General features: G+C 41.9%; 1 protein-coding gene and 2 gene segments (V, D, J or C); 1 reads left to right on the top strand and 2 right to left on the bottom strand.

Annotated features, from left to right (window-relative positions):
- Window positions 1–5492, bottom strand: part of LOC144293019 (T-cell receptor gamma chain C region 5/10-13-like) — a 43901-nt gene extending 38409 nt beyond the window's left edge. Inside the window, 2 exon segments of the C gene segment in view lie at window positions 4846–5152; window positions 5247–5492. Coding sequence covers window positions 4846–5152; window positions 5247–5289 — 350 coding nt within the window.
- The window catches only part of LOC144293016 (uncharacterized), a 130627-nt gene extending 120089 nt beyond the window's left edge, over window positions 1–10538 (top strand). For 2 of the 5 annotated variants that reach the window (XR_013360455.1, XR_013360457.1), the window contains exons 3-5: window positions 725–1442; window positions 8856–8897; window positions 10038–10538. Coding sequence is in view for 1 of the 5 variants with exons in the window: in XM_077864090.1 (XP_077720216.1) it covers window positions 1392–1442; window positions 8856–8897; window positions 10038–10374 (430 nt within the window). In the remaining 4 variants the exon portion in view is untranslated. Of the gene's footprint in view, window positions 1–724; window positions 1564–8855; window positions 8898–10037 lie in introns of those variants that run through there. The other 3 variants (XM_077864090.1, XR_013360446.1, XR_013360456.1) reach the window with 3 other exon arrangements.
- Window positions 10539–19396: 8858 nt separating this feature from the next.
- The window catches only part of LOC144293017 (T-cell receptor gamma chain C region 5/10-13-like), a 43964-nt gene continuing 41079 nt past the window's right edge, over window positions 19397–22281 (bottom strand). Inside the window, 2 exon segments of the C gene segment in view lie at window positions 19397–19951; window positions 21093–21140. Coding sequence covers window positions 19809–19951; window positions 21093–21140 — 191 coding nt within the window.

Raw genomic sequence — 22281 nt, forward strand, 5'->3', positions numbered from 1 at the left:
TCTCTAAATAGGAATGCAAGTCAATAGGAAATTATGTCAAACTAGACATTAGGGAAGGGTAGTGACATCTGTGGGGATACATTAATAGCCATCAGACTCTCTTTCCTCTTTCCTATGATACAGAGACATTACATAGCAAGAAATACATAAAATAATACAATGCCTACAAAATACATAAGATATTCTTGATAAAAATACCTAGTATTGAAATCGTAACAGCACATTATATTTATTAAGCTTCAAAAAGAACTTAATTCTTTACCTTTGAGCAAAAGAGAGCAAAGAGATATGTTGATCTGTGGACTAAAAATGCTAATTCTACCACTTTCAGAAAAGAACTACAGACTTTTGTAGTTTTGTAGGAAACTTCAATTTATAAGTTTAAAATATTAAAGGCAACAGAACTTTCAGGAGAAAAAAATGATCACTCTGTAATTGAAACACTTAAATGTTCACTACTAGGTAACGGAAAAGTAGATGAAGGAAGGACAGAAAATATAGATCAATTCTAAAAAATGTGAGAGACTGTATTTTAGTTGACCTTAAAAAGTGGCAGACATTAGTCTACTTCATTTTAATAAGAGAATTGTTTTTGCTATTGTTTCCTTGTTTATTGTATTAAAGAAAATCAAGAACATAGAATTGGATACATCATAATACTGATTCATAAAGGACTATAATCATTTAACTACAGAGAGATTTCTATTTATTTTATTCTACTTAGGTGATGATGACTTCCTTAATAACTCAACCAATACCTCAGAATCTTTGATTGAACTGAAGAACAAAAGCATTAGAAATAATCTACAAGCTCATCTCTACTAAGTGTATCAACTAGAAATGCACAGAAGTTAATGATAATCTCTCAACACGTGTCCAGTTTCCTGTTTTGTTACTGAAGGAACAGGGCTCATCCTGTTCTGTTAAAGATGGGACCTTGGTGGCTTTGTAGAAAGTGAAATGAAAGGAACTAGATAAATCTCCCAACCCCCTCAAATAGTTTTATTTATCTAGGGGGAAATATAACCCACTTACTTGACTTTTAACTGGATTTCCTTCTTTTGCTCCTCCAGATGAATGGTCTACCTCTCTTAGCTTTCCCTGGGCATTAGGAGGTGGACCCTTATGGAGTGCACAGATCGTTTTCCTTACTCTTTGGTTGCTGTTTGGGAGCAGCCAATGGAAGCATCAGCAAGACACTGGGAAATAGGAGCAGCATGACCTTAGGGTTCCCTCCCTAAAAGGGGCCTGCATTCTCGCAGGCCAACCTATAGTGCCATCTCGCCATATACCCAAAGATTTCTGCTCAGGAACCAAGAGGTACTTGTGAGAGAGGTCATTCCATTTTATACCACTCAAACCACTGGATGAATTTGTTTCTTTTTTCCCAGGGGCCCGGATCCACAGGCTTGGAAACCTGGTGCCCAAGAAGAAATGCATCTGTAAGTGACATAGTGATGGTTCTTTGAACTCCAATTTCCATTGGCCAACTTTCCATTGGAAATCATAGCAAAGATTCCCATTACTGTAATCCACAGGGGTTAGGTACCTGGGGCACAAAGATATGGGGAGAAAAGTGGAACATTGGTCTCAGGAGGAAACAGAAGATTACCCAGAATCCAGTCTTTGTGTCCCTCAGCATCCATGCTTGTTCTTTGCCTGGGGGAGAGATCCGTGACCCCAAAACAGGGGACACATAGAGTCCTACTTGACAGTCGGTCTTTTTCTCAGTCTCCAGATGAATATTTGAGGATGAGTTTCTGGCAACATTCCATGAACTTGGCAGATTATGTTTTCAGGAAATGGAAATGATGAACAACTTTGTTGAAAAAAAAACTATGGTTATGAGCAATTCTGCATGAGATGCTATCATTTCTCACCTGCATCTAGACAAAAGAGTTGCAAAGAAATCAAATAACTTACAGTATAATGTTAATAAGAGGACTGAGTATTTGTAGTACTTGACACCTGTTCTACACAGGGGAAAAGTCGCATTCAGCCCAAGAAGTTACTCTGAGCTCTTCAGGCATGAACTTTGTCTCTAACCAGCAAATGGAGTCTTGGGAATCAGCAGGGAAAACTAGATTTTGTTTTGTAAATGAAGCTAAGATTGTTGGAGAAGAGAGGGGAAGAAATAATGGTTAAGAGAGAAGTTATTACACACATTTCTAAATATCAGATTTCACATGTTATATCTAAGTGCTCATTAACAATCAAGAACTTTAATATTAAGTAACATGTGAATTATTTTTAAAAACACATTTTAAAATAAAATTCACAAGCCATAGAGGTTTCTATGAGAAAATAAGAGTATGAAAGTGTCATAGTAAAAGGTCTCCTGATCTCAAGGATTAGAAATGACCTCTCCCAGTTGTGACCTTTCTTCTATCCAAGACTGTGTCCCTGAACCCATTCTGGGCTTGGAACATGAAGATGCCCAACACAGAAGAGTCAACATGGATTTTCAGGTGTATCCAGAAATTTTTGGATTTGTGATTTTTAGAAGATGACTGATTTACAGACATGACATGTTCCGCAGTACTAGCATGTGTGATCAGTTAGTAATGGATAATATAACTATGAAAACAATGATTTTTATATGTTTTTAGTCTTTGATCAGCATTAATTTCGTAATATAATGCTGCTTCCATTACTCAAAATCATTGTGTCTCACCCACCTCAGGAATTAAAAAAATTACTTGAGCCCAAACATCAAGATAATTCAAGCATCCATCTATACAAAATCCCCTATCCATAAGGTAATATGAGCCCCTTTCTAATAGTCAAAATATCAATCTCACTTCAGTAGGCATTAATGGACCTGCCACTGAATCAGTGCTGTACATTCTAAGAAGATTCTTTTAGTGTTTTTGTAAATCAGCCATTTAAACAACCATTTAATTAGCCAACATTTCCTTAGCACAGGAGGGCTGTGTGTGCCCAAGCTGTCTTTGAGGAAGCTCACCTTATACACAGGGAGAAAGGCAGAGGGAGGAAGTGACTCCAAATATAGACTTGTTTTTCCCTCCACATAGGGTTGCTTGCTACATGCACAAGGCCACTGTCCTCTCAGGATGTAACTCAAAGGCACTATGGAACCATGTTAAAAACTGAGATTTGCATTGACTTGGGATGACCTCTCATGACATTGTTTTCATATTTAGCAAATTTCTCTGTAACCAAATGATAATAGGTCAAATCTCTACTCTGTAGAGTCAGGTACTGACAGGAAAGGGTTCGGTGTGTAAAGGAAAGGGGGAAGACAAATGAGGGAAAAACCCCAGAGTAGAGCAAAGGTAAACTTCTGCTCCTCCACCCCTACCCCTTCCTGACCATGCTGGAGTTCTTAACCTTGAACAAGGCCTTAAGGAGAGGGTTGCGTTGTTGGTTGGGTTCCTCCTTCACAGCCTTGCCTGTCTTAAAAATAATCTCTCACTACAAAGGCAGCTCAGAGAGATAGATAAGGAGTTAGTGAATCATAGGGGCCAATTTCTTTAAGATCGTGTACATTTTCCTTACAATAATCATTTTTGTCAATGTGATTATATTTTACATAAAATTTGAATTTTCAATTAAAAATGCATTTAATTCAGTTTAGACCTCTTCAGAGGGCTTTTTCTTCTTTCCCACATACAATAGCAGGGTTTTCCTCTTTGGAACTAGAGAATCAGTAATGTAGCTCTTCTTTATTTATTTATTTTATTTTTTTGTCAAGAGGTTGACTAATATTATAAGAAGTAAGTATAGTGATATCTTATTGATACAATTTTTGGATTGATACAGAAGTCATCACATAATTGTGGCAGTTACACAACTTCATTTTACAGAGGACAGAAGAGAGGTGCAGGGAATCTGATCCCAAAATCCCACATGGAGCAACATTCATTCAGAGCAGAAGGTGGAGGTCCCCAGACTCATCCAGGGCTGATGCACTAACCTGCATGAGGATCATATCCCCCCACAGGAGCTGAGCCCCAGACATGCCAGTGCAGGAGGGTGCTGAGAAGTAGGCCCTCAGCTTTCTGAGCTTCTGCTCCCTGACTCTCCACTGCAAGTAACTAAGCAGGAGACGAGGCAGCAACATAGAAAATGGAATCAGGAGGTGACTTTAGATCCCAGCTTTCAACCATTTTGTGGCAAAACTCCAGGAAGTCCTTTACCCTTGAAATGATTTGCAGAGTATTTTATTACCACATTCATCATGGGCATGGTCAGATTCTTCAATCGCCAGTCTGCCACAGCTCTGTTCATTAGAAATAAATATAAATCACTATTGGAGACACAAATATTTTCATCCTGTTGCATTTTAAAAAGCTAAAGAAGCAAATAAGATTCTAGGATTACTTCTATTTACTGCGAGATATCTATAATAGTATTTCAACATCTAATCAGTATAGAAATTACTAAGAAGATATTTCATTTTTTTAGACTCCAGAATAGGACTTGTATGTTGCACAAGCAGTCACCTCAGCTTGGAATAGAGGACTAGCTGCATTCCTAGTGCTCAGTGCCCACATGTGACCAGTGGCTAGTGGTTACAACATTGAGTGGCACAGATTTTGTTCCAAATCCTTCAAAGACACTCCCCCCTTACAATCTTTAGAAAAGTCTTTCCAGGCCAGACAGCTCCCTGGGTCTGCACCAGCCTGAGCACTAGGGGCTGCTTAGCTTCCAGGATTATATGCAGTGGACCTTCGGAGAAGTTGTCCACCAGAAGACAGGATGCTGAGGGCGGACTCCAGGACAACCCAGAGACCTACAGTGAGAGGAAGGTGCCAGCCGTGGAGCACCCTGGGAGATGGAAACCTTTTTGTGCAGGGGCCAGGGCAGCAGGAGTGGCTGTGCTCTTCCCAGGCAGCGCAGTAGTACACGCCTTCGTCGCTCTTCTCCAGCTTCTGCACCAACAGGTTACAGCTGTAACTGTCTTTGCCTTTCTTGGCATTGACTTTGTGTGCTTTCACAGATGTATCCCTCCGCACACTTGAGCTGGACATGTCTAGATAGAGGAGCCTCTTGGGGGCTGCAAACTTCTTGTGGAAGTACCAGTGGATGTAGTAGACTGAGCTATCCACTGTGCACAGCAGGGTGGCCGAGGTGCCCAAGCGCCCCACGACCACAGGAGTCTGCTCAAGCTTGAGCCCTGCTCCACCACCTGAGAGGGAGAGGGGGACAGTAATGAGACAAGGATGGCCAGGAACCACAGGGCATCCACCACACCCTGCACTGTGGAGGGATTTGGGACTTACCGGGAAACAGGAGGGCACACAGGACAGCAAGGGGACCCAGCATGGTTTACCGTCCCACCTGGTGAAAAGAAGACCAAGGGAACTTCGGAGCTGCACTTGCTGGAAGGAGACTGCCTGGGTGGGTGGCAGAGGGCAGGTTAAGTTCTGAGACTCTGCTGCCCCAGGGCACCTGCAGGTACTGGTAAGAGAAGGCTGGATAGAAGGAGGTGCCAAAGGGCAGGGACTGGTCTGACCACAATGGGGGAGGGAACATAATGCTCAGGGTGCTGAGAAACACTGAGCAAAATTGGTGCATGACAGCACCAGTGAGAACAGCAATCCTTGATTGGACATCCACTACATCTGAGCACCACCCGAATTGGTTTCTGCTCATTGTTTGATCAAATCCGGAAAATGCCCCTGTAGGATGAATGCTACTTCCCTCACTTTAGAAATGGAGAAAGCCTGGTTGATCATTTAAGTAACCTTTCCAAGACTGCATATCTACAAGGTATTGGTGAGAATATTCCCAGGTCTGGCTGGAAACAAAGCTCAAGCCTCAAATGGCCACTTGGTCCTAACAGAGGAATGTGTGTGCAGCCTGTTCGGGAGGCAGGGATAAATACAGAGCAAGAATTCCTGCTGAATTGTTTTCTTGCTGCTTTCTCCCTTTTCTAGAATTTTCCAATTAGATTATCTTACTTTTGTGAAGTAAGTCCCTAACCTTTTCTTATAAAACTAAATTTTATTTCTATTGTCAGCATTCAAAACTCTGTTTCTCTCTATTACTGTTGACATTTGTCTTCAAACATTGCTGACATTAAACACCTGTTGGCCATGATGTGGCTTAGTGTGTAATTGAAGTCTGCCCAAACCTCTAGCCAAATACTCCCCTGGGTGTGTCAAACTGAAAAGTGAAACAATTTAGTCTGTAAGGCGTGGTGTCATTTATCCAAAGAACAATCCATGGATTGGGCAGTTTAGGGCCTCACAAGCAGCGGACAACCTGCTCCAGGTTTCCAGGGCAAATGGGATTTTCATAGAGCCTTAGAAGCAGTCCAGAGGCAGGATAAGCTGGGAGGTCAGACAGGTGATTTCCTCACAAGGCTGCAGGTCAGACAGGTGTACTGAGATAGTATTCAGTTTAAATTTACTGGCTGGGGTTGCATATCTGATCTTACTTAGATCAGGGGAATCATCACACATTCCTGGTGTTTGGGCCTGGTTGACTGGGATGTCTCTCTGGTCAAGGGCAGCATTTACAGGACAGGAGAGTTACCTAAATTTGAGTTTGCTGACTTGGCACCTCAGAGTGTAGAAGGTCCATGCTGGGCCTGGAAGTGCATTTCAACAGGTGACAATTGTTTGCCTGTCCTCTGCTTCTCTTCCAGCTGTGGTGCATCTATGCTCTACTCTACATGGCTCTAAAAGATCATATTTGTTAAAACATGCACACATTTTTAAAAAGTTGTAGGAAAAACCTTTCAGATGGGACACAATAATGGGTGTCCTCATGGGTGTTTGGGGGATCTGAGCAAGACACCATTGGTCTTCAGGTGAGAGGAATCAGGTGGCTGTGGAGAGAGCAGTACTTCCTGTCCTCCCAGGTCATCCTGCTGCGGCCATGAATACAACTGCTCTGGTGGCCCCAGACCTCAGCCCCAGGGGAGAGGCAGGTGGATCAGAGCAGGTGTGGACTCAGGCTGACCCCGTGCAAAGAGCCAGGTGACGAAGTTTGGACCTTTTCCTTTAACTTCTGAGAGGCTGGCCTGCTTTCCCCGACCTAGGACAGCTCCCTTCTGACCATGGGAGAGTCTGAGATCTAATGTGACTTCTTCACTTAGTCACATGGAATGAATTGGATGCACATGAGATATCAACCCTTAGTGAACTAGACAAGCCCAGAAAACCATAAACAGGAAAGTCGCTTTTTTTTTTTAAATTTATGATAGTCACAGAGAGAGAGAGAGAGAGGCAGAGACAGGCAGAGGGAGAAGCAGGCTCCATGCACCGGGAGCCCGACGTGGGATTCGATCCTGGGTCTCCAGGATCGCTCCCTGGGCCAAAGGCAGGCGCTAAACTGCTGCGCCACCCAGGGATCCCAGGAAAGTCACTTATATAATTTAATGATAGGACTATAGATAAAACATTCTTTTTTCTTCAATTTACGTGTTTATAATACTTTATGTTGAATACACACTTTTTCTTAAAAAATATTTCTCATTTGTTAAATTATAATCCCACTTTAAAACTCAGTCATAGGTAATATCCTGGACATTCACACTTTGCTATACAATCACAGAAATTTAGACACTTAAAGATGAAACTATGAGCTGCTGCAGTAAGATTAGAAGCCCCACCCCATTCTCTCTACTGTGTGCACCTCTTGTTGAGTGACCTTCAAATTCAGTCACTACATGCAGAGCACCCACCACATGCCAGAGATAGGGGCCAGGCTCTTTTTCCAATATAGGTTACTTGAACATTCCTCCTTTGGACTTTTGAAGTAGCGTGACAAATCTGTCCATTTTAAATGGGCTTTATTAGAAGAAATTAGGATCAGTTGTCTTGGTCTACACTAGACTCTCCTCAGTAGATATACGGAAATGTGAATGAGTATAAGTGTATGTGTCTGCTCATAGAAAATTAATTTGCTAGATAAAGCCTTTTGCCTCTTTATGAAAAAGGCAGCCTCATTGGATTGCCTGATTTTATGTGAAAAAAGTGCAAAGTGCTATGCAATATTGGTCATAAACTACAAAATTATTTGTTCTTTATCTGAAATTTGGAGAAATGCAAATCAGATCCAGAACGAGGTATCACCTCATACCTTAGAATGGCTATTTCCAAAATAGTAGAAATATCAAGTGTCATCACAGAAGCTGAGAAGTGAGGAAGGACAGGGACTCTGGCTGACCATCCTTTGTTCAGGGACCCCTTGTGCAGGAGGCTTCCCCAGGAGATGTTCTGAGAGCAGACTATCCCAGGCAACCTCACTGTCTTGCAGTCCCAGAAAATCCTTGCTCGGCCAGCAGTCTCATGTTTTCAAACCTAAGAAAGTACTAATTCCCATCAAACTAGATTGGAAAGAAAATTCTTTAACAAGTAACAAGAAAAATTGCTCCCAACAGACTGTTGGTACAGCATGGAAAGGGTGCACTGTTGGCGCTAGACTTTATTCATGGAGTACAGGGTACAATAGAGATGGTGTGGGAAGACAGAGAAAGAGAAATCTTAAATTTCTCCCTCTTTGCCTGCTATTGTTACTGGTGATTATAGTTCATTTATACTTATATTTTTAAATTCATGCTCATAATATTAGGCAGGAAAATGTCAGTGTAAGGGGAAAATGCAAATATAGGATTATTTTAAGATTTTATTTAATTTGAGAGAGATAGGGCATGAGAGAAAGAGAGCAGAAGCAGAAGGAGGGGTAATGGGAGATACAGACATCCCACTGAGCAGGGATCTGGATGAGGAACTCGATCCCAGAACCCTGGGATCAAGACACAAGCCAAGGGAGATGGTAACTGACTGAGCCACTCAGCTGATATATAATTTTTAATGATAGCTAATAATTCAGTGATTTATCATTTTAATTCATGTTTGTAAATTTTACTCCTTTTGTAGATACCCACTGAAAATAGGGGGGAAAGAAGTAATAATCCAGAGGTGAGCACCCTAGCATCTATATTATGGTATCAAACACCACTTCCTACTCCAAGTCCCAGGGCTCAGCTGAGAAACAACAGCAAAGAGAAATCACACAGTCATAAAGGAACCGACCACCTTCCTTCCTGTTCCCACGTGGACCATGTCCCAGGCTAGCATGGGCCTTACCAATGGCAGCTCTTCTCGACGGAATTATTACCACCCCGAGTGCAGGAGAGGTTAGAGAGAAGTCGAGAATGAGGAAATCCCCCTTGTGAACCCCCAATGAGACGCTGGATGTCTGGTCTCCTGGAGCCTGTGGGATGCAGGCCCAGGGGTCTGTGCTCGCTATGGGGTTGGAATTAGTCCAAGCTCACAAATATGCCCCTCCTCCTTGGAGGCTCCTGCTGTCCACACCTGCCACGTGCCAAGAACTCAGAATGATGATGGTGGTGATAGAGACCTTCATCAACTTTGTGCCCCTGGGGACAAGGACATCACACACACTAGTACTTATATTTCTATACCGGCTGGCCTGGAGGTGCTACCTCGTAGCTGTGGGAGAAATAGTCTGTTTAGCAGGAATTATTAGAATGTCCTACAATTTCCTGAGTTCTCTCTCTCTGTTGTATTGTGACCACAGTGAACCAGGTCAGTAGTGTTCATGATGTGTTTTGTGAGGACTCATACCTGTCTTTCAGAGCACTAGGACAATCACCTGAAAGACGCTGGATGTTTACGCTATAGGCATGGTACACTGTATCGTGTGTGTGTGTTTCAGACATTCTTGTAAGTGTATCAATAAAACTAGTTTACATAGTGTGCTTCTTGCACAGAATTTAGAAGAAACTCTCAGGAAACAGAATTTTCACGCAGTCAGTCTAGGGGGACACATGGATGAGAACCTGCCTTGATGCAAATCACCACTCAACACACCAGACTAAGATAGTTGTTGACAGTGGAAGAGAGAGGAAGCCAGACTAGGGCCCAGTTCATGCTCCAGGGCCCCCTGCTGTTTGGTGCCACTCCACAGCTTCCCAGACAGCAGCCCCATCCCCTGCTAGGGCAGTGGCAGGGCTGGGCCAGGACAGTTTCCAGAAGAGTCCAGTGGAGCCCAGAAACCTCAGCCAGAGCTTCACATCCTGCCTGCCTTTCCCACAGGCTCCGGGGCTGCCAGGTGCTCGCAACCTGCAGGGAACAGCTGGTTCAGACCCAGTCCCTATGCCTGCCAGCCTCCCAGACCTGCTGGCCTCGTGGATTGACCAGTCATGGGTCCAGCCTGGGGGCCCGGCCCTCTGAGCACCCAGCGATATGGTCTGATCAGTGGTGCGCTGAGGGGAGAGGTCGTTCTCATATGGAGCTGCCAAAGGGGAGCCCTGAAGGCCAAATGATACCTCCTAACTCCCTGAGGATTTATTGCATCGAAGAGGACAGAATGACAGCTCCAGTCCAAGCCCTGCCTCTTGGGGGACGTGTGTCCTTGGGAAAGTCACTGTGAATAAGAATAATAATGCTCACTCTGGAGACATCCTCCACCATGGGCCTGGGATGGGTCAAGTTTATTCCTTTGTAAATAAATGCTATTTGTCAACTCACATACAATGTGATTCTTTACCCATTTGTTCCCTATAATAAAGTACAAGTATGATTATAACAACCACACTTGATACATCAGCAAATTGCAATCTTAAAACCTTTCATTTGATCAAAGTAATGTAAGTAATGAAGCCTTGATTCAAACTCAACTCTAATAAACTCCAAATCTCACACACTCATGACACCATCCATTCCGTATACAAGATTTCAACGTGTGTGTGTTGGTGTGAGTGTGTGTGTGTGTGTGTATCTGTGTGTGGAGAGAGAGAGAGAGAGAATTTCTTTTAAGCTCTAAAGACTAAGGGGCCATGAGGAAAGTTTCAGAGAGCTTGCAGAACTCAGGAATCTCTCTCACTTGCCAGGAGCAAGGAGCAGAAGCTGTTGTTGAGGAGCCGTCGTTCAGGTAACGGTGCTGGAACCAGAATATAGGAAAGATTCCTCCAGCACTTGTGAATTAAGAGTTGCTTGCCTTTTTTGAGAGGCTAATTTTAAAGGTTGTAACAGAAACCATCCATTAAATAATAACAAATGCACTCTATTGAGTGTCACACGCTGTACACACCGATTCCCTCCCTGCAAGCCTCAAGCAGGTGTCATTCATCCCATTCTGCAGATGAGACAGAGGCATAGGGCAGTGGAGTCACCCACCTGAGATTGCCCAGCTAGGAAAGACACACGGAGAACTTCCGGTCTGCCAGGCTCTGAGGCCTGTGCCCTACGTAACCTGCGTGGATGTTTGTGATTCAGGGATTAGTTTTGTCCTCACTGGGCTGTTGCTTTGAATGCGAATTGTGGTCCTATCTTCAGTACTGAGATTCTGGGTTAAAAGCTACAGTAGTGGGCTTGCTCCTTCCTCTGTCTTCCGGCCCCCCCTGCTGGGCGCTGCAGGCAGGTCCTACAGGGACAGTCCTCTGGGGTGGTCCTACCAGGCAGGAACCTGCTTCCCAGGTGTGGACACAGTGTGTTTGGCAGTTTTAGGTAAGGGGCTCCTCCTTGCAAGGCCCCCGTTTCCCAGCCTCAAATGAGAATATTGATTTTATTTACTCATGTGAGACATAGGCAGAGGGAGAAGCAGGCTCCCTGCGAGGAACCCAATGTGGGACTCTATCCCAGGACCCCACCGTCAACCCATTTCCGTCCATGTGTCTGTCCCCACAGTTCACTGCTCCCCTGTGCCGCTCCTTGTACCACTATTGGAGCCAGGGCACTAATTCATCCCCCGGCAGTGACGGGCACTTGTACTGCACCCAGACTGGCTGTCACAGCAAGGCTGTCCCCCACCCCTCGAGGCTCTGCTGCTGGGCATCAGCATTTCCCTGGGAATCTGATCTCCCAATTCCTGGTCCTGGAAATACACATGCATGTTCTGTATAAACACTGCCTGTGCTGTCACCTGACGTTTAATGTTTCACCAACCTGAGGGCAACCACACCGAGTCAGGTTGTTTGAGGAGGTGATGGGCACCTGTCTGATGACAAGGAAGCTGAGGGGCTCTCTTCATACCTGGTGCCCATGAAGGTTCTCAGAGACCAGCTTATCCGTGTCCTTTAGGTGCCATCAAGGGGAAGCTGGGTTGCAGAGGCTCCAGCATCCAGCAAAGCCAGGCCACCTGCGCTGTTCCCGGGCCCCCTGTCCTGGCTGTGAGCCCTGGACTCCGTGCTCACACGGCTGTTTCTCAGCTCCTCATCTGCAGAAAGGAAAATCAGCAACTACCTCATAGGTTTATGAAGATTAAATAATGCACTACATGCAGAACAGTAAGGAGGGTGTCTGGCGAAAAGATTGTTAGTTATCATATATTTACTATTAATATTAATTTATTAATCCCATAAATTATTAAAAATACCAAATGGACATAATACAAGTATTATTAGAATACATCATTGCAAGTAAATTTTTTTTAATGATAGTCACACAGAGAGAGAGAGAGAGAGGCAGAGACACAGGTAGAGGGAGAAGCAGGCTCCATGTACCGGGAGCCCGACGTGGGATTCGATCCCGGGTCTCCAGGATCGCGCCCTGGACCAAAGGCAGGCGCCAAACCGCTGCGCCACCCAGGGATCCCTGCAAGTAAATTTTATATAAAAATAAAGATAAAATGATACAAAGGTTGAATTATTAAAATTAATAAAGATTACAGGAATAATTATTAAATACCTGCTAACTTGAATGATTTAATTCACTTGCATATATGGGGAAGTAAGGCAGTAAGAGGTATTGATTTTACACTGAATTCAGTAGGAAACCTGAGTGCTGCTGCCAGAGACATGAACTAGTGGAGATCATTAATGATGTTTATTAATAACACTATACATTTATAAAAGGCTGTCCATTTATTGTGCTTTACAATTGACCTTTCTCTAACAAAAATGCTTCCTATAAGCCATTTGTCTGATGGGATGAGGGTGTTTTAATTGCTTTGTGTTTTGGCTTTGGTGATATAGTTGGTTTCCCCAGGGAGGAAGGTATTCCCCAGGGAAAGATGCCATAAATACTGAATAAAAGAATCACTGACTAACACTGCATAACTCATAAAATGTTGAATTATATTGTACACCTGAAACTGATATTACACTATATGTTAATTATACTTTACTTCTTTTAAAAGGAGTTTATTTTCTCTGTTTTCACTGACACATGCTAAATGTTGTCTGTTGGATGACAGACATTGTAGCAGGTGTGTATCTCCTTGGGCTTTTCATTTGTCCCTAGGTACTAAGTTTTGAAAATATTTTCATGTACTTATTAGTTACTCATATATATTCTTCAGAGAAACATGTATTTTAACCCTTTTATTATTTTTTTGAAGTGATGTTAAGTCTTACTGAGTTGTGGGAATTCTTTATCCATTCTAGACAAAAGGCCCTTTATAAGGTGCACACATTTTTCTACGAGGTTGTAGTCTTTTCATTTTCTTCATGAGGACTTTTGAAACCCATGCTTTCAGTTTTGATGATATCCAATTTATCAGAATCCAGTATTCTTTTATGGGTAATGCGATTGGGGTCATATCTAAGAACCTCTTGCTTTAATCCTGTATCACAAAGATTCTCTTCTGTATTTTCATCTAGTTTTTTAGTGTTCACTCTATCATAAGTTTATGGTCCATCATGAATTAATTTTCATGTATAGAGGAGGTAATGAAAGAAATTTATTCTTCTGCCTTGCGATATCCAGTTGTAGCTGAGCCAGCTGTTGAAAAGACTATTTCATCTTGCACTGAATTAACTCAACATACTTATTTTTTTTAAAGATTTTGTTTATTTATTCATGAGAGACACAGAAAGACACAGAGACACAGGCAGAGGGAGAAGCAGGCTCTCTACGGGGAGCCCGATGTGGGACTCAATCCTGGGACTCCAGGATCACGCCCTGGGCTGAAGGCAGACACTTGACCACTGAGCCACCCAGGCGTCTCCAACTCAATGTATTTATTAAAATCCAAATGACCATAGACACAAGACATTATTTCTAGACTCTCAGATTTCTTCCACTGAACTCTGTATTTCATTAGACCAGCAGTACATGGGCTAAATTATGAAACTTCATTATTCTGTAGCATTGAAATCAGGGCCTGTAAGCCCTTGCTTGAAGGGCTCACCCTGCTGACCCAGGACTTCATTCATTAGTGATAAAGCTTTCCACACCCTCTGTACGTGCAACATCATCAGTATCACATCCAAATCAAATTTCATGTGCACCCCCCACCCCACTACTTCTGCAGGGTGACTATGTCAGTCCCCTAGCTTTGTTCACTTTCAAAATTATTATGTCTACTCTAGGTGTTTTGGTTTTCATGTTAACTTTAGTCCAAGCTTAAATTAATTTGTGCCCACAAAGCCTGCTGCATTGAATCTTTAATCAATTTGGTAACAATTGTCAGCATGGCAATATTGAAACTTCTAATCCATGAACATCAATCCTCTCTGCATTTATTCAGATATTCTTTAATTTTCCTTTGCATTGTTCTGTAATTTTCTTTTTGTTTTGTTTTGTATTTTCAACGCACAATATTTGCTCTTCTTGTGTTAAATTAATTCCTAAATGTTTTCTTCTTTTTGGTTCTATTGTAAATGGAATTGTTTCCTAAATTTCATTTTCAAGTTGTTCATGTTAGTATATAGAAACACAACTAATATTTTGTACATCACATGTGTACTTTGTGATGATGCCGGCCTTGTTTATCAGTTCTTCTTTTGGTTTTTTTGTGCATGTAGATTCTCTGGAATTATTTACATACAGGATCATGTCATCTGTGGGTGAAGGCATTTCCAATTTTCTTTTCAGTCTGCTAGATATATGTACATTTTTCTAGTTGCACTGTCTATAACCTTTAACAGAGAAGACATCCCTGTCTTGTTCCTGGTCTTTGGGGAAATCATTCAGTCTTTCAACATTAAGTATGATGTCAGCTATGGCTTTTAATGGATGCCCTTTATTAGGTGGAGGAAGTTCCTTGTTCTGAGATTGTTTCATCTGCCAACTGGAATATTCTCTTGAAGCTCTCAATGACTATACCACTTCAAGGTACAACTTTTATAATCTAGATTTTATTTCTTATATATGTATATAAGATATATATGAATATATATATTCTGTTTTATAATTTTACTATCCTTCATGAGAATATCTGTTTGTTGATTTTTGTTGTCATATTTTCCTTAGTATTTTTAAACACATTTTTCTGTATTTATTGAACACATTTCTTATAGCTACTTCAAAGTATTTCTCTTCTAAAGAGATTATCTGCACACCCTCAAGGACAGTTTATATTGATATGTAAGGGGTTTATCCCATAAGAATAGTCACACTTTGTGATTCTTTGCCAGGCTGTTATTTTTTTTTAATTGTAGCAACTCTAGATTGTGATTTTTCCCCAAAAAGTTGCTTTTATTGGTGTTTGTACCTTGAAAAAGTTGTTTGTACTGAAGTAATCTGTAATATATATCCCCTGCAGTATGTGGCCACTCATGCCTCTGATGTTTTCTTTTTTAATTAGTTTATTTTTCAGCCTAGCTTCTTGAGGATCACCCTGTGTCTACATACACCAAAATTACATAGAGCAAGACCTCGACTCTGCCAATGGTTTTGCTGTACGGATTGGGCAGCATATTCATATTTGAGGCAATTAGCACATAGACTGCATGGGCTAAAGTATAAGTCTTCCCAGATTATACTTTTTCTGAGTCTTTCCTTGGATCCTCTGCATATGCCAATCACTTCAAGGTCCACCAGCGGTGTTTGGATGGTTTGGGCTCTTTTGAGTCTCTGCTAAGCATGCACATAGCTGTAGCTGCACACATGCCTGCTACAGCCATGACCACAACATCAGACCAGCAGTGACCCAGGCCTTCCTTCTTGCACATGATACAGATTGTCATTTCACCATCATATCACTCCCCACCCCAAATTAACTGAGCTCCCTTACACTGTGTTGTTGCCAGTTATCTTGCCTTTGTCTATTTTGGAAGAACCTTCATGCCCATGATGCTGGGTGTTGAGAGGTGGGGAAAGAATGGTAGCCACAGCAGGCAAGTGCACAGCTGTTGTTCCCTGGATCTGTAGCTCTCCATTATATTTTGCTTTTGCTTGATAGCTTGAGCATTTGCTGTGTCGTGTACTACATAAATATAATTTTAAGTGAATGAAAAATGTTTTGAGGAAACACAATAATTATTTAACTTTTCTTCCAATCTCAGACATTGAGAGTTTTTTTCTGACTTTAGAGGAAAAAATCTACATAATGGAAAATAAGTATTATTTTTGTCGGAGATATTTGGTGAAGAAATATTTACAAAATGAATGTAATGACAGGGTCAAATGTCCATTTCTACAAGCTATTTCATCGCCATCTGTGCTGTGCTGAGAATGGACCAAATGATGAAAGTGCCACCAAAAAGGGATGTGGGAGGCTGTGCATAAACTGAAAGTTTCTTAAGATAGAGTAACAGGTGGGAGGGCCTGCAGATTTTGGCCTTTAGGCCTAAATCTCAAGAACTCAGTGGTGTGGCACCATTAGACTATACTGTCTCAGGAGTGGAGTCACATTTACACCAGGCCCACAGATGATTCCTGAGCTGGACGTTAGTGTATAGTTTACCCTGAGAAAGAGCTCTCTCCAACACATGCTGGGCTGAAGCACTATCATGGCGTCCATGCTAATGGAAACCATGGCTCACCCAGAAGTTGGCTCTGAAGCACAGACCAAGAGGAGTAAAGTCTATGGTGAGAAAATGCTGTGTAGTCCGACTGTGAAAGCCTAGGGTGGTGATCTCAACAATAGAAATTTATTTCCCCAAGGACTGGACAGATTGGGTCTTGGGACTGGGCACCCTCTCTGTATCGAGCTCATGTTGGGTGGCACCAGGGACACTTGTTTTCATGCTCACGTTGCTGAAAAGCCCTCCTCTGCTCCACCTCAGCACATTTACCTGATGTGCATCTCTTCTATGAAGCTTTGCTCAGCCTGACTCTACAGTCACTTTTGTCCCTTTCGAGGGAATGAGATGACTCAGTCTATGACATCCGATTATTCACTTGAACTCAGGGCCTCCATGTGCCTGTGTACTTGTGAAGAAGAAGCACCTACTGTTGTAACGTCTACAGTTTGTCTATGCTAATTGCTTCATGGGCAAGGGTCTAGTGTCACCCTGCCTACACTGACAAAACAAGACCGAAATTAGGAGCCTCAAAATGACATGCCATGGAAAAGCACAGATCCTGGTGAAGTATCAGGGATCATCTAGTGCTACAAGTCTGCTTGCTATTTCCTTCAGAACAGTGTCATTGGAGTGGACTAAAGGAGAAGCATCTCAACAGTTCTGGTCAAAGGATACCAATTCACATAGCAGCTACTTGGAATGAACTTGGTATAATATAGGAGAACCCATCACTCAAAGCATAAGAGTATGTTTGACAGCAGGAGCATGTGTGTGCAGATGGATGTTTCCTTTCCATTAGCTGTGGCCTTTTGAAAATGAGCAAAGATGGCTGTGGCTTAACTGTCTTTATTTTATATTTCAACACTCAAGGCACCTCTTGCACAGCCTCAACCAGTAGGGGCTGGTTTGACTTCAGGTATTTTCCACAAATCAACCGCATTTGAAAGAGCACATACACAAAAATAACTCTGAGAAAAATAAACATCATCACCACATTATTGCCTCATCCCACCCACTGTGTCCTGCATTTACACCCCACCCTCACCTTACTCTTTGCACACCCCAGTCTAGGCCACTCCAGTTTAGGTTGCAGAAGTAAGGTGTTAAGGATTTGGAAGCCACAGGAGACACTCAGTGCCTAGGAGACCAGCAGGGACATCGGCCACACAGCTGCAAGTCATTGGCTACTTTCCCCTCATTGCCTCTGTACTTTTCACATGCAGAAACGGTTCCAGATCCATGAGTAGAGGCCCAGGCATTTGTCCAAGGAGATCTGAACAAATTTTTGAGAATCAGGGAATAGATCAAAATTAAATTTCTTCTTCCTTTATCTGCTGGGTCTTATGTTGTTTCCACATGGGAATCTACCTGGTTTCTAAATCACTCATTTCACAGAAACTGAAGCTGAGTATAATAAAACACAGAAGCCTTCCCAATTTTAAATGAGACATTATTTCAATTCCAATATATAAAAGTTGTTACTCTAAATGCATTTATTAGTGAAAATAGAAAAATATACAACTACTATTTTTTCCACAACTTACTATACGTGAACATTTTGTTATACATCTATGTTTGTAGAATTACAAACACATATATGAATGAGTGGACACCCTTGTTAGTGTTTGTGTGCATGTACAGGTGTGTTAATCTATTTCCAAAGTAGAGCTGCCAACAGTAGATGCTAATGCTCTTGAGGATTTGCATGTACCCAGCGTAATTAACGCATCTCATCCACACAAGTCCAGAAATCAAGGCACACTGTATTTTCATTTTACGCATGAGAAAATTATGTCACAGAGAGTCCAAATAGCTATATATTTAAACCGAGTCACTTGGGGATCGGAGTCCAAGCCGTTACCCTTTCCATCACCCTATATTTCTAGTGTTAGCGCTGCTCTCATGGGATTCATGTGAGATCAGGAAACGTGGTGCTTGTGAAACACTGCTACAAGTCTGAGACATCTGCCAGTCTTGTGACATTTTATACAGTCAACACCAGATTGTCTGAAACCAAATGAGTCTGAATCAGTTGACCTTTGAAAGAAACTAACCTGGGCAACCTCACTGGCTGTGGCTCTCCTGTGTTCAGTCCCTCAAGGAAAGTAGCATGAGGGCTATCTCAGGGCAAGAATTAAAATGTGGAATTGACCAATATTACGACCAGCGCTGTATTGGAAGGCTCAGCTGTCATGCTGTCTCTTACACCTGACTCTCAATTAGATTGGACCAAATAAAAGTACATATAGGCCCAAATAGATTTTTGATAATTTTTATTATGAAAAACAGTACATCTTCTTTATCCTTTCATCTTTCGTTGGACACCGAGGCTCCTTCCACAGTTTGGCTATCGTGGCCATTGTGGTTTATGTATACAATGGAATATTGCTCAGCTATTAGAAATGACAAATACCCACCATTTGCTTCAACGTGGATGGAACTGGAGGGTATTATGCTGAGTGAAGTAAGTCAGTCGGAGAAGGACAAACATTATATGTTCTCATTCATTTGGGGAATATAAATAATAGTGAAAGGGAAAATAAGGGAAGGGAGAAGAAATGTGTGGGAAATATCAGAAAGGGAGACAGAACATAGACTGCTAACTCTGGGAAACGAACTAGGGGTGGTAGAAGGGGAGGAGGGCGGGGGGTGGGAGTGAATGGGTGACGGGCACTGGGTGTTATTCTGTATGTTAGTAAATTGAACACCAATAAAAAAAAAAAAAAGATAAAAAAAAAAAAAAAAAAAAGAAAAACAGTACAAAGGTAAATCAGTAAGGAGGTGATCTTCTAGGTATGTACAATAAAGGGCTTCCAAGTAATCATAAGGTAAAAGAGTTCAAGGACACAGCTGGAAGCTGCATGCAGACTGTACACAGAGGCATGGGTACTGCGTGGCTGGGGAGTGGGTGGGCATTAAGAGAGAGAAGTGATGAAGCCCCTGGGGATGGCCTCCTGTCCCCACCCCTGAGTCATAGCAGAATTTGTTCTTGCTGCAGAGTGAAAGTTTGTGTTTGCCCAGGAGTTTATAAACCCATTCTGCATTGTGACCCTACAGAGAAAGATACATGTGAAAGGAAATAACCCAATCATAGAAACAAAACCCCACTAGATCCTCAGCAGACATTTATAGGGACAAAAGCCAATGGGAAAAAGTGGACCCTGTAGGCATCATATTAAGAACTCTTCCCATTGCCATCGAACACTGATCTCCCAAGCAGACAGATGGCAGTGACGATGGAGTACATCAGGCTCTTCAGGAGGAGGAGGAGGTAGGTGTAGTAGGCAGAGGTGTTCATGAGTTGAAGCTGCAGGGGATCTAGAAGAAGTATTTTATTAATTTCAGTTTTTTTGAAAGGTCAAGACTTATTCATTGTAGAGTGGTAACTGTAAACATTTCTGATAACCTCGGTTGAAGTAACACTCTCATACCAGCACAACCGATTAGTAAATACCTCTATCACCCCTCTATCACCATCACCACCACCACCACCACCACCACCACCACCACCACAGAAAGACAACTCAGAATGGAGTTTGCAGGTCAAGTCAGTCAAAAACCTATAAAATTCACCTAGCACATTCCAAAGTATTAAAAATTAAGGTTGTCTTTATAATGAATGAATCTATGGGGGGAAATGCATTGGTAATAGGTGACTTTTTGCATGTTCATCCCCATGAGGGCTCTAGGCAGGAATAAGTAAAAACTAAATGTCACTTGATTCATCTTGATTCAGTTGGTCTGGTTTTCAGCCTCAGCTCTTGACATGTGGTATGGAGACTGAATTCATTTTATCTCACTACCCTCACATGTAAAGTGGGAATTAAATCTTTCACAGTGAGTATTAAGGGAATTAAACAAAACACACTTCCAGTGCAGCACATAGCCTTCTGTACAAGAACCTCTCGGTGTCAGTTCATGTAATAAACTACCAGGAAGAACAAGGCTTAAAAAATACAGAAGCAATATGAAATCATGCTTTCTTCAGTCAGTAGAAAACAGGGCACAGATATGAATGAAATCCATTGTTGAAAGAATTCAGGGCTCATCATTGCACCCCTAATTCATAATCCACTCACAGCCAAACCAGAAGTTACTGTGTGAAGATGACTCCTGAGGGACGCCTGGGTGTCTCAGTGGTTGAGCATCTGCCTTCGACCCAGGGCGTGATCCCAGAGATCCAGGATCTCGTCTCACATCGGGCTCCCTGCGAGGGGCCTGCTTCTCTCTCTGCCTATGTCTCTGCTTTCTCTCTGTGTCTCTCATGAATAAATAAATAAAACCTTTAAAAGAGATGACTCCTGATAAATGGTGGGTTGACATAAATATCACAGTCTATTTTGCAAGATTCAGCCATTCTGAGGTTTCTCTCTGAAGCCAGGGGAGTTCAAAGTCTAAGCTGATCAGGAAGGAAAAATGCTACAGCATAACATAAAGGCAAACAAAGACAAAAACTTACCATTTTCATCATGCAGGGAAGCTTCTGTAGAGTTAATAGCAGCAAATTCTAAAAGAAACGAAGACAAGTATTATCCATTGTTCATATCCATTGTTTAACTTTCCTCTGTGTTGTGGATAGAAGGTAGATGATTAGATGATAGATGATAGATAGATAGATAGATAGATAGATGATATATAGATAGATAGATAGATGATAGATGGATAGATAGATAGATGATAGAATTATTCAGCAGAGAGGAAGAGTCTTTACAAATATGAGCCCTACAATTCCAGAAATGGTTGATATGAATTTATGTAACTTACTAGATCAAATCACATGTTGTATTTCTGCACATAAAGATGTTGTAGTTTATGAAGGATGCATTTTTTTCTTTTTTTTCCTCACACCTGGAGGGTAATGCCTAAACATTATCTTGTTTTCCTTCTGTGCTTATAGTTCATAGCACAGGCACTGCTCCACAGTAAGTGTCCTATAAATACTATTGAATAGAAAAATAATCAGAAACGGTGGCTACAGTCCAGTCCTCCACACCCACTGCTCACATGAAGGGTTGCTACCAAAATGAATTTGTCCAACCCTGAAGCCACAGAGGTACCGTACATGTTGGAAGGAGTCTGGTTTAGGTATATTTCCTCTCTAAGCTAAGAAGCAGCCCTGTCTTTCAAATCATTCATGCCCCAGTATCCTCAACTCCTGCACATGATTTTCTGGACTGATGGTGTTGGAGGACCTGACAACAATACTAAAGAAGGCCAAACCTATTGACTGATTATTATTGTGTCAGGCACTATGTGAAAGTTCATAGGCATTATCTCATCTCATCTCATCTCATCTCATCTCATCTCATCTCATCTCCCTGTTACATTGATATGAGCTGAATTTGTAGAATTCCATGTTACCCAGAAGGAAATAAGATTTAGAGAGTCTATGTCCCTTGCTGAATAGCATACCAGTGATAATTGTCAGAGCCAGCACTGAAAGGATGGCTGTGGGGGTATTGATGAGCTAGAGCCTGTGGAAAGCATCTTGTTAACCCATAGACATCAAACATAATTCCACCACTGTCACCTCTCAGACATCATCTCTTCAGCATATGTGAATTGGTCTTAGCAAATGATCATTTTATTAAGGAACCTCATCATTTCTTTTTAAATTTTTTAAGTTTTGTTTATTCATTTGAGAGAGA

Source organism: Canis aureus, chromosome 21 (assembly GCF_053574225.1).
Source record: "Canis aureus isolate CA01 chromosome 21, VMU_Caureus_v.1.0, whole genome shotgun sequence".
Taxonomy (NCBI): domain Eukaryota; kingdom Metazoa; phylum Chordata; class Mammalia; order Carnivora; family Canidae; genus Canis; species Canis aureus.